This window comes from Lates calcarifer, linkage group LG12, assembly GCF_001640805.2.
Source record: "Lates calcarifer isolate ASB-BC8 linkage group LG12, TLL_Latcal_v3, whole genome shotgun sequence".
Taxonomy (NCBI): domain Eukaryota; kingdom Metazoa; phylum Chordata; class Actinopteri; family Centropomidae; genus Lates; species Lates calcarifer.
Genome location: NC_066844.1, coordinates 13,401,005 through 13,414,167, shown reverse-complemented (window position 1 = coordinate 13,414,167; position 13,163 = coordinate 13,401,005). Strand labels below are relative to the sequence as shown.

Genomic DNA, 13,163 nt, shown 5'->3' with positions numbered 1-13,163 from the left:
CACAGTCTCTCACTGAAATATTAATCGTGTTTGACAGCTGTTTTAGCTATGAAAACAAACATAAGACCGGAGCTTTTTTGGAAAGCGTGGAGACATACGCTGGAGCGTGGACTGGCTCAGATAAGGAACAACTGTTGTGGACAAAAGAAGAGCAGGCTCGAGACACCACAGTGTGGAGGCAGCCTCATTAGAAATGTGCTGTTGCTTACCAGTGTGAAATTACAACGAGCTGTACTGTATCTCTGCTGTCATGTCCTCAGGAGCCGCATTGTAAATTTCTAAGTGGAAGGGTATATAGTTTATAATGTTCATTGAGAAATCAGCAGATCAGAGTATGAAGAAGTCAAGCCTCATGTGTGGCTTCTCTTCCAGGTGATTCTCCTCTACCTTAACACTTTAACAATGTCCCTGCAACCCCAACGTACTTAACAAGGTGGTATAATGATGAGAGGCTCTCGCTCACACACATACACACACACTCCCAGAGCTGTAGCATGGCAGAGGCAATTTGCAGCATTAAGCTGCCTGATAGCACATGTCCACTGAGAGTTAGGGAGTGATTTAACGGACATTGCTCACACCAATTAGAGTGAATCAGCCAGGCAACACTACTGACGACAAGTGGATGCCGGCGCTGTCAACACGCAGCCACACACATCCGCTCCCACACACTGTGGAAAGAGGGTGTTTCACTGTTTCTTTTGTGATTAAGAGCATGAAAATAGCCCATTTAGATAATCCCTCCCTGTCAGCACTGTCAGCCTGAGAGACACTGACACATCCCATGCACTCGTTCCCTCATTACCATACGCCAGTCATTTCAAGGGGACAGACTACAAAGCCCCAAGAATGAGCCGAGGGGAACGGCCACCTGCTTCTCTCCTCTCTCTCGCGAGTGCCGGAGCCGCTCCTTGTCTCTTCGCCGGCCAAGCCTGGAGCGACATGACACAGTACGAAGGCCACAAAAAAGGGAGAGCCAAGCCACGCTGGGTGACACAGCTGCGTGAGAAAAAGGGCACACAAAAGGATTTCTATTTGCTCGCCCATTGGACGAGTCAGGCCCTGGAGAGCACCTGATTCATTTCTTCTTGAGGGCTATTAATCTTTTCAAGCACCAGAATCACTTTGCCTCTCAGGAGCGGCAGAGGAGATTGAGTTTTCTATTACAATCAACCAGAGGCAGTGTGTCGCAGGGAGAGGGGGCAGTGACGACGACACCGTCCTTGCTGGTGCCTTTCTCATTGAAAACAAAAACAAAGGAGGGAAATGCATTATCACTGAAGTGAGATGATTCTGAAATTTCTATTCACAGTGGGGCAAGCAAGGTCACAGTACCAAGAGGCAAATGGTTCAATTAATCTTCAGGCATCTAACCTGAATGATTTCAAATGACTCCATGTGTTGGTTCACATTGCTAAATTCTCTATACTGTAGATACATCAGATGGCATTTTAAGTCATAAGCCTCATATACTGTACTTGATTTCAGATAAGTGTTCCCAGTGCAGGAGAGCTACGTGCGCTATCCTGTGCTTCTTCTGAGGATTTTGTGTATGTGTCCTCACAAATGAAAGTCAGCAGCAGATTCTTGACAAACTGCAACAATGGCAAAAACTTCTGTTGATAAACCAAACTACACAGGTGGTGCTTTTTTACAGAGGTTTTGGACATTATGACTTGAAAAAAAGGAAGTGAAAGAATCCTCTTTCTTGCTGAGAGTTTATATGGGAAAATCAATACAACTCTCTTATCTATCCATTGAATATAAAGCCACAGCCAGGAGACGGTTAGCATAGGTTACCATAAAGGCTGGAAGCAGGAGAAACAGGTAGCATGACTCTGTTCAGTGGTTAAGAAAATAAATCTACCAGCATCACAAAAGCTCATTAATCAAAACTTTATGTTTTGTTTAGAATCACATTTAGAGGTGATTTGACATGCGAGTCCAATAGGATTCCAATGGCTACAGATACGTCTCAGTCCAGGTGCTCCAGCTACTCGAATCGGATTTCAAAGTGTCATTTGAGTCTTTTGCAACACGACACACAATGACGCTGTCAAATCCATTGTGAAGGTAGCTATGTAGTTACTACTTCCAATGTCACTGAGCTCCCACATGCATTCATTAGTTTTATTTCCCATCCATCCATCCATCCATTTTCACACCGCATATCCTGGAACTGGGTGAGCTGGAGCCTAAGTCAGTTGACATTGGGCGAAAGGTGGGGTACACCCCGGACAGATTGCCAGTCCATCGCAGGGCCAAAATATATAGACACCTACACACCTACGGGCAAATTAGAGTCACCAATTAACCTAACATGTATGTCTTTGGAGTGTTTGCAAATTAAAAAATTCTCAAAGACATTGTCATATCAGCCAGAGATGATTTGCTCCTGATCTTCCTGCTAGCAGTCTTAAAACATCATGTTTGTCTACCCATGTTGGTTAGAGAAAAGCAAATATATAAAGAGGCTCGGCAGAACTGTCTTTCATTGGATTGGTGTTGCTAATTGGCTAATTTCCAAGGTGGCCTACATGAGTTCTTAATGCATTACTCCAGTTTCTTAGACCCTTGCCGGTTAAAGGGCACGCTCACTACACGGTTAAGGGGCTGATTTATCAAATCTAAGACAAAATAGAGCATTGACATCACATTATTACTGCCTTGTATAATTTATCAACTACATTCATTAAAACGTGGCCTAGTCTCCTAAAAAATGTCATTTGGCGAGGGGGATTAATTGCAGAAGAACCAACTGAAGTGCCGGGTCTGGCTGCAGATCCCCCGGTCAGGCTCTGAGACGGCTGCACTAATGGAGGAATATGGAGGCCACTTTAAAATGAAAAACGGCACTGGAGCCCAGAGTCACTTAATCAATGTGAAACCCCATTGGGGAGAGGGAACCACCGCCTGCGGGGGACGCACAGTCCCTGGACTCATGTCCCCGGAACGAAGGGTTTGGGGGGGGCTGGGGGATTTTAAATGGGCTGACTTTCACAGCGTAAGTCATCTCAGTCACAGCAATGATGGCGCTTGCTCCCAAGGGGGTGTTGCAAGGAGGATGTCTCTTCTTGGGAGGTGCTTAACAACACCATCCATCTCGGTAACGCAGTACTACAGACACTGCCTACCTAAAGAGCCATCATCACCAGTGGCTCCTGAGCTGCCTTCATTCACGCTGGATAAAATTCCCCTTGAAAAAGCCTGAGGCGACACTAAGGCTGTGCTTGATAAGTCACTCCCTCAGCCAGTTATGATCCACTAGGATCACAAAACCTGACAAATTCTGCAAATTTGGGTCAATTCTATATTTCCATTTTCTCCCTCAATTATGGTAATCCACACAAGTCTACTCAGGGGACACAGAACTTTCCTTCCTTGTACAGAGGATGTGGACATGACTGAGCTGGCCAGAGTGTCAGTTTGTCTCTGCTGGGTCTCTTGCTGGCCTTCGGCTCCTCTATCTCGTGGCCGCCTTGGGCCCCAGGGTGCTCTTATCTCTCAAACAAACGGCTCCTGTGCTACAGCCTCGCTCGCAGCCCTCATCTATCTGCCTGACATGTGCTTCCTTGTTTGTTTTCTCTCGCCTGCTAGACACGGCCGATGATATTGAGCTGTGTCGACGGCACTCCTCCATTCATGCCAGATGAATCAATCACTCCAGAGTGCTCCCCGGCCCTGTTTAGTGCCGACAGAGTCTTTTCCACTTCAATCAATGCCGGGGCTTTAAGGAAGGGGTTAGTGCTTTTCCTACTATTTATTAGGAAAAGAATAGCTCTCTCACGGTAGCTACGCCAGGCACCTCGGCTGAGTGATATACAGTGATGAATGATGACAAACCTTTGTCTAGTTCCTGGAGTGACATTCCTGTGTCGTTTATTCGAGACCAACATGGATGTACAGATTTAATTTGTCAATATGGGTAAGGGAATATATATGGGTGGTCAAGAAGTTCACAGATGTTGCTGAATTACTTCGAATAATTAAAAAGGAGCAGAAATAATTCATATAAAATCATACACAGTATGTTCAGAGATTAAAAATGCAGCTGTATATCAAGTAGGCAACTTGGATAAAGAGCAGCAGAAATAAAAAAAAAAAAAAAGTCAGGTAACATGAGGAAAGACAGAAGAAGAAGACTGGGCTGCCTCTTCTAACGAAATGACGAAAACTAAAGATCACACATGCTCATTAACCAACCACAGAAATATGAAATAAGGATTTTAATGAGGCTTAGTATGTGCATTAATGACGAAAATATAATTCCAGATGGAAAATAAGGTCCTTTAGAAGAGGGTTAAAGCACAAATCTCATATCTCAGCCTCATATCACAGCAAAGCAGAGGCATTTAAAAATTACCAAAATACACAGAAAAACATTAAAAGACAAAACATTTCTTTACATCACTTACACTTGAGTTAACAGTTCATTTCAGTTCATCAAGTTTCACTTTCTATCAGCTGATGAAGTCTCTCTCATCAGGATCGTCCTCCGTTTGGACGATGAGCAGAGGGTTCCTGCGAGGACTTGGCTCTAACAGAGTCGCACTGCTGCTCCTCCCAGACATTTCTTCAGTCTTTGCTCCTTCGCTGCTCAGCTGTGAATTGTCTCTCATTGCTTTGTAGCGGGAGACTTGAGAGATTCTCAGCTCCTCCACCACCCGCTCCCCCAGCTCCTGGATCAGCTGTCTGGTGCCTTCTGAAGCTGAGGGGAGGGCGTCCATGTTCCTCCCCGCTGAGGGGAGCGTGCTCGTTGGCTCCTGAGGGATGGGAGAGGCAGCGAAGGTGGGATGGGTCTGGAGAGGGTTGTCCTTACGCGTCTCTCCTCCTCCTCCCCCTCCTCCTCCCCCCTTGTTGGATTCCGTGCAGCCTTGCCCTTCAGCCTCAGACTCCTCGCTCTCATCGGACGAGCTGCTGCTGCTGCTGCTGCAGCTGCTGTCACTGGAAGCGCTGCTGCTGTCACCGCGGGATGCTGGAGCGCTCTTAGAAGCTCCCCGCTCTTTATCTCCTTCTTCCTCCGCCACCATTGTCGCTGCCTCCTCCAGCTCCTCAAGCTCCAGACCCAAGTCTTTTTCTGCAGAGAGGCTTTCTGTAACATTGCAGCAAAGGCTGTCACCTTTTTGGACCTGTGAAGATGAAGAGGAGGAGATGGGGACGAGTTGGGAAAGCAAAAAGTTGTTTCATTTTTCTTCAGTAAGACTGGTGTATGACTATGCTTGGGGGTGGGGGGGGGTGGGGGATCCAACAACAACTTCATCAGTGATACTGGAGAAGAGAGTGAGGCACAACGACTGACTGATCGACTGGCTCTGCGTACTAAAGACATAGCCACAGGATAACCATCTACAAATCTAATACCCATTAACCAAATCCCATTCTCATCTGAATGCTAAGTAGACTGCGATTTGCCGAGGCGCGGGGGGCTCAATGAAATATGGAAATATGGATGTTTAATAATGTAGGGAGAGGAGCGCTGCTGATACACAGGGCTTGGGCTCTCCTCCCCCTGCTGCTGCTCTCCCTGCGAGAGGTGATAAGAGACTGAGAGGGGATTACAGAGAGAGGCGCGCCCTTCCTCCTCCTCCGCCTCCACCACAGTCCACACACGCAAACACACACACACACACACACTTTCACCTCCGCGTTCTGAGAGGCTAAGCCAACAGTTAGAGGCTGCAGTGCCCTGCAAGAGGAGATGTTAACGGTCATTGGTTACAACTAGACTATCGCTTGCGGAGGTTGAAAGCGAGCAGAGGCACCTTTCACACCAGACAAAATGTGATTTTAATATTTTAAAAAGTACTTCTGTGCCCTTTTCAAATTATTTCAAGAGTAGGCAACAAAGCCTGAGAATGTTTTGAAGAATGGCAAAAAAGAAAAAAAAATCTTTTAGTTTGATTTGAATTTTAAACTTTAGATATTTTACCTAACAATCAAGCAGCAGTGGGTAACTAATAGAACTAACACAAGCACACAGAGGACAAATCCTGCAGAATAGAGGCAGGGTAATTCTGAACGGTCTGAGAGACTGCAGTTGTGCTCAAAGTCCAACTGCAATACAGTCAATAAAAGTCTGGGCAGAGAATGGCTCCAAGCTGCAGCCCCAAAGCTAAATGTCTCCAAAGATTAAGATTAAGGGAATGCCCTCATAAAGCAGTACATTAAACAACCTTCCTGTCCTGTAGCCTCAGTTTTAAAGTTGTGTCACCACAGAAGACACAACAGACTCTGTGAGAAGAGAGGTGTTTTATTGCTGATGCATGTCCTCCTACAAGGCCCCATTTGTGTAAAGCCATCAGATTGTTGGGAGGCCCCTGTCTGCACATTATTCACGCTGGGAATGTCTGCCATGCTGCCAAAAACTTAAGTGGTTGCTATTCGTCCCTCAGTGCGGTTAGGGCGTGTGTGCCTCCCCCATTGCCATGGTGATTACGAGCTGACCTCTGTGGGTCACTGCGATTCAGACTATGTCCATTCAGGGTGGGATAAAATGTGTGAGCTATGCTGGTGTGTGTGTTTATGCGTAGGGGGTGTGTATGTGTGGAGAGGCTACTCTTCTGCTGCCATTCACATTTTCACACTCAGCTCCTGTTGCCCTCTTTGGCCCAATTAACCCACTGCTGAGCACCAGGATGGCTCCTCATTACCGTGCAGTCCTAATGAGCTCCCCATTCTAGAGGGTAAAGTGTTTATGGAAGCAGCATGTAGAGGCTGTGTATTCATTTAAGACCTAGGAGGGACTGTGTAAACAGATCTTGTAGTTTTTACATTCACATTCTCCTCTGTACATCGAGAAACCGAAACCGATAAAGTGTGAATAAAGAGTAAAGTGGGGGGGGGGGTGGGGGCAGGGCAGAATGCCCTTTCTCACACGCACCTGTAATCCAAAAATGTTTTGGCAGTTTTCTCTGTCACAATGTGACAGAATTTGAAAACTGTAGCTGAAATCCATTTCCCTGCTAAGATGCTTGGGCAACTTGCCAGCTGAGAACCTATCAAGGTTTCTAGAAAAAAATCTTCCCCCGTGGTTTCGGTCATGGAGGGAGTGTGGCTGAAATGCACGACATTCTCAAGCTATAAAGTCTGTAAATCCTATGAAATAAAACCCGCAAGACACAAAAAAGAAATAAGAGATGTAGACTGTGAAGAGGGAAGTGTCAAACTGATTTGCTCTTGCATTAGAGGATAAGTATAGCCAGAGAGGCCAGGTATTCTATACTGTATGCTATTCTATATTTTCTTTCCTGTCAACACATGAAAAGACCAAAATCAACAATGAACTGATCCTACTAACAAGTATCATTTGTGCTGCCAAATCCTGATATATCTTATTCCTCTGTGCCACTGTTACACTGGGTGACATGTTCCTTCATTAACACAGTGCACAGCTGCCAAATGAAAATTTTTTGTTTTGTTTTGCATCTTCAGTAGGAGTCAGTGGGCTTGGGGTTTTACTTGTAAAATCCTGTCTCATAGTATAATTAACTGCTGTGCGGTGTTACAGCAACTGGCAAGTCTTCAGATTCACAGTTATGTTACTCAAACTGGATGTCCCTAGATTGTACTTCATGCCTCCTTTCATACCTGAAACGTGTGCCCATTAATGCAGCCCCATGCACTGTTCTAACACAGAGCTGACTGCCTGGCATTTTGGGCTTAACACAGCTGTCGGCAAGCAGGTGTAAGGTTTAGCATATTCACCATCTTAGTTTAGTGTGTTAGAATGTTAACGAAAATTATCACTAAACACACTGCTAAAGGCTGATGGGAATGTCATTAGCAATGCAGCTATGCTTTTGGTTACAGACCAAAGTTCTGGACAAATTAAACTTTTGACCTGATGGCACAAGAAATGTTATTACAATTTATCCTGAAGGGAGCATGAATGCCAAATTTCATGTCAATCCACTTCAGTTAAAATCTCAAGTGTCAACCTCATGGTGGCACTAAATTAGAAGCGGTATGGGTTAAGGTATCACTAGTCTCAGGTATCACTACAAAGTCATTAGGATTCCTCCTCTGGGCACCATGAATATCAAATTTCATGGCGACAGCAGTGGTTGTAGAAATATTTCAGTCTAAACCAAAGTGACTGACCCACATTGCCAACTAGCATGATTAACGTCTGTGTAAAAGTTCTTTTTTCAGTTTAAACAGACATTTCAAATCAATCTAGGCATCACAAAACAACAACGCGAATTGGAGACAAAATGTCTTGTGAGAAATGCTTAATCTCCATACACAATCAGCATATGTGTCAACACATAAGTGCTTCTTGAGAGGTGACTTATGTGTGGAAAAAACCCCAAACCACTGCATTCTTTAGATATTTGAGTTCAGCAATTTTGTAGATTCCATGTGTGAATGTCACTAAAGCTAAGATCCACAAGTCCTATACAACTTTAACAATGACAAATGGGTTTTTCAAACAACGACTACAGGATATCAAGACATTAATGTAACCTCAACTGATGATGATGAGTGTGTGCAGGCTGTATGGAGCCTGTTTAGGTCCCAGGCTCTATAAAATCCATGCAAGAGCTTCCTGTAGCGAGGCTGGGGCAGAAGAGCCTCCTGCAGCACAGCCACTTCAAAGACTGCCCCGTATTCTCTTTCCCCCGTGGGAAGTCATTATTGAGTTAGCATTGGAAAGGCGCGCTTGTTTTCTCTCCCCTCCCTTGCTCTGTGGTGGGAGAAGCTCGGCCTGCGGTGAATACAAAGGCTCTGTCCAGGAGGGGGAGGGATAATGTTGTACACAATCCAGTCATTACTACACCGCTGTTGTGGCTTGCCTTCATTAAACTGAGGAGGGGTGGCTTTTTCAAGGTTGGAAAACTTCTGGTGAGACAAAGATGCCTCCATCTGCCAGAGTCTTCAGATGAGCATGGGAAGAGCGGGTGTATACGTGTGTGTGTGTGTGTGTGTGTGTGTGTGTGTGTGTGTGTGTGTGTGTGTGTGTGTGTGTGTGTGTGTGTGTGTGGCGTCTGTGAAAGAGCCGAGCTAAATTACAATCTGACATTTCTTTCATCAGACTCGTGTTCACTGAAAGAGCAACTCATTCAGCATGTCTGTGGTCTTGAAAACACTTCAGATAAAGCTTGTCTTCAGATGTATAAATCTGTGTAATATGAGCACCAGATTTCCTCAGTGTAACTCACAAAATGCATCTTTCACTAGCTGAGGGGGATAAAAGCCGACACTGGGAGATGTGATCCGTCAGTGTGACTGAATGCTGGAACGGTCCGAGGCACTGGATGCCACTCTGAATCCAGAAATGAGAAACACAGATGTATTTATTCAGCGAGCCAGTATTGGAGGTTATATGTATAGCTGCCTAAGAAAGGACTTACTGTACTGTAGAAACACTGATATACAGTACTATTGTGACAGAAATATCTGCTGACCTATTTTGAGGGAGAAGGTTTTTATCACAACCTAGATCTTATTTTTGTAGCATTGCTTGTCATTCCTATCAGATACGATAACGGTTTACTCAAAAACTTCACTGCTAAGATCTGACGGCACAGTGACAGAACATAAAGTACTGAAATCCCCCAGTTTTACACTGCTTATTTGGAAGAAAAAACTAGCATGTGATACAAATGTCCTTTGGATTTTCCAGACTTGCTCGTTCAACTTTGACTTACTCTACTCATAGTGGTTGTACAGGCACACTGTTTTTCTATAGGCATTTGTGGTGCCAAAAGGATGAATCCTATTAAGCTTGAAAATCCCCTGGCCACCATAAGGCAGATATTTTGGTTTTTAGTGAAATGTCTCAACAATAATTGAATATATTGCCACAAAATTTGGCTCAGAAATTCAAGTTCTCCTCAAGATTAATTGTAATTACTTCCTGACCTCCCCTCTTGTGCCATTGCAAATTTTTGTATTCTAAAACATCCTTCCCTAAAACATTCCCATTAGCCTTAGTGTTTAGTGCTAATTGGCAAATGTTAAATGCTGTTAGCATGCCAACATGCCAATTTGAGATAATGAACATACTAAGTAATATACCTGCCTAGTATCAGAGTTAGCATTGAATTTCTCTCTCAGCTGTCTTTATTATTTGTTACACAACTATTTGAGGCACTTTTTATGTGTAAGACCAACACACTATGAATGTATTACTTGAGATACTGTCTGAAAATCTTTATCTCACATACATCAGCGGAGATTATACAGTATTACATTTAAACAATATAGTGTCTCTCTTTGTACACATTTGATTTTGGTGGTCGGACACCAACTCATACAAGCCACTTCTTTTCTTGTATGATCTGGTGCTTAGCCTTGTTCTATACAATGCTGGATTATGACAATGCTTTTAGGGTGTGCTCATTTATGATTTTACTTCAGAATTAGTGGTTTAGATGATCTGATCAAACTGGTGGTTTGTCTGCCTGCTCGAGTTCCTGCTGAACTCTCTTGTAGGGATATCATCATGTTCTTGGCTGTTATCACGGCCCAAATCTACAAAGACTCAGTTTGTCTAAAAAATGTTTTTTTTAAAGACTTTGGTGGTTTGGTGGATCATAAACCAACATGTGTGAGATTTCTTAAAAAGCATGCCTCGACAGACAAGGTTCTATTGTATTCCCCACTTCATCATTTAGCTTCAGAAGTCGAGTTGAAATTTCCATCAACAAACAGTGTTTCTGCTATTGTAGGCACTGGGTTGGTGAGTGCTCAAAGAAGTCAAAGCCCTTGGGCTTAGATTTGGAAGTTCTACCTTCTTTTTCTTTTTTTCTTTTTTTTTTTTTTAACAGTGTAGCTTGAAAAGTTAAAATCTTTAGAGTTATACCCTACTGTTGGGAATGGGGGAAATTTACTACAAACTATGTTCGGCTCTTCACTGTCTGCTTTTACTGCCTCCTCTCTCACCTTTTGATTTATAAAACCCCTCAGACAATAAAGACTTGAAATTTTAGTGGTACTTATTCAGTCTGCCTGCTTTTATATTCAGCTGTTACATTCACTTGTTTATATCTCTAAAAAAGGTTATCGGCAGTTGTTTGATAGGGTTTCATCTAAATGCACACGTCTGTGAGGCTGCAAAGACAGAAAAAATCCCAACGCTATTATCGACTGTAATAACTGGAGTGGGCACTCCAAACATGGATAGAAGAAATTATGGAAACATACTGTGCAAGTCTGTGTTTAAGATGAGCCTGTGTACTCAAGACAAAAAGCTGGAGTGGCCTCATGCTGGGAGGAAATCTGTAGTACTTATCCCTGTTAGCTGAGAGACATTTGTGTCTTTGTTCTCCCCAGCGGGGCCTCTAGGATCTCCTTCAGTGCTGAGGCTAACATCAGATATAGCAGCTCCATTATCTGTTTCAAAGCCTTCAGGACAGGCGTTTGACAGTTGTGTGACACTGCCTGGTTCCAGGGAAGTGCTTTCCAGCAAACATCTGGGTGTCATGTCAGCTGTGTGTGGTTGGTAGGGGGCGTAGAGAACCTGCCAGGCTTGGCTTGAACACAATCCCCCATTTCCCACCACACAGGGGGCAGTACACCATAGGAATATCCTCTAACACCTAATTTTAATTTTCCAGGAAAAGCCCCTGGGCACAAGTACAACAAAAACACCTATTGCGCTAAGTAGCCGATGGGAAAATCTGGGTAATAAGTGCCTTGTGGTTTACAATCCACATGGAGGGTAGACTGAGGTGAACTGACCAGCCGTACTCAGCAGGGGGTGGGGTGGGTGTTAACACCACACCACCACACACAAGAGCACTTTCAAGGCGTTTGACCACCGGTCTTAGCTGACACACTGACCCCATGCTTGACCTCACTGCCCTCAGACGCTCCCAGTTGTTGGAGCTCCAAATGCTTTTCCCTGGGGTGGGGGGGGCTGCCGACAGCTCTCCCCAGTGGCATTGTCATGCACACAATACAGAGGATGAATGAGACAAGGGAGGAGGAGAGTGTGTAGAAACCCTGGGGGCTGCTTCATACTTCAAAAATAAAGGGAAAAAAAGAATGTCTACAACTTCATTTTTGGCAGCTTCTTTTGTTGTTTTCATGCAAAGCTGCACACATTCTTTTTTTTCCACTGTACTCCTTTTCTTCAGTGAAAACAACACCCATTGTTTTTTTTTTGGGACTGCTCACTTCACACCTACCATTCACAATTATCTCAGTCTGTCCATTCAGCTGTTATGGAGCATGGCTCAGTCTATCCCTAAACCATTTCCCGGCCTCAGGAGCAATGTGCGATTGTCCAATTCGCACATCTTTTAGACAAGTCACAAATTTGCTCCACAAAAGAAAAAACCCAAGACAGCCAGTTTTTCCCTGCACACTAATGACTTAATATGAAAACTCACCTCACTTCCCTCCTCTCAGACCAACCCTGAAGCACATTACTGGTATGCTGCCGTGTTTTTTTTCCCTGCTAGAATCTAATTGACCCAATTAATAAGGGTGGGTGGGTGGTTGTGAGTGAACCGGCACTGAGAAAGGAAGTTGTAGCCCTTCTGATTTAACCGAGGTACTGTAACACAACACCAGTCTTATAAGCTTTGTCTGTGCTGGCTGCCACGAATCTACGTTGGCCTCTCTCCAAGCTTTTTGATAAAGGGAGGGAAGACAAAGAGAGAAAGTGAGGCGACTCGCTGTTTTTTTCTCTGCAGTCCAGCAGCTCTGCAGGGGCTTTGGCATCTGAGGACCTTCAAAAAGCATACACTGAGGCTAATGGACTGTTGAGGCTGCTGCTCTATTTGGAATAATACTCTCTGCTAACAATTCAGAGATAATTAGGACTGGATGGGTGTACAAGGGCCAAGTTAAAACAATTTCCACAAAGGAAGTGTGTGTTAAATTCTGGAACGATGACCACCGCAATGAAAAAAAAAAGAAGTTCCACATCACTGAGACAATGTGAAGAGCAATTTGCTTTGAGGTTGCGCTCTTTCAATGCACAGGGTTCTCCTCTGACTCCGTGTGTGAGAGTAAAGGGGAGTGCCTGCCCTGTGGTTTAAATCACGCTGAAGTCTTTACGAGGTTGTAAATTTGAGACCGATGTCTCGGCAGTCAGAGGAACTTTAGGAGTAGAAATGCATGCGGGACAGCGACGAGATTAAATAAATCAAACCCCTAGCCAGCAAACATCCATTAATCGCTGTGTCCATCATGCCCAGCTGATCGCATCT

General features: G+C 44.3%; 1 protein-coding gene across 1 annotated transcript in view; it reads right to left on the bottom strand.

Annotated features, from left to right (window-relative positions):
• Positions 1 to 3,728: 3,728 nt before the first annotated feature.
• Positions 3,729 to 13,163, bottom strand: part of shq1 (SHQ1, H/ACA ribonucleoprotein assembly factor) — a 34,514-nt gene continuing 25,079 nt past the window's right edge. The window contains 2 exon segments of the mRNA XM_018698999.2: positions 3,729 to 5,071; positions 5,074 to 5,129. Coding sequence (XP_018554515.1) covers positions 4,461 to 5,071; positions 5,074 to 5,129 — 667 coding nt within the window. The 3' untranslated portion in view covers positions 3,729 to 4,460.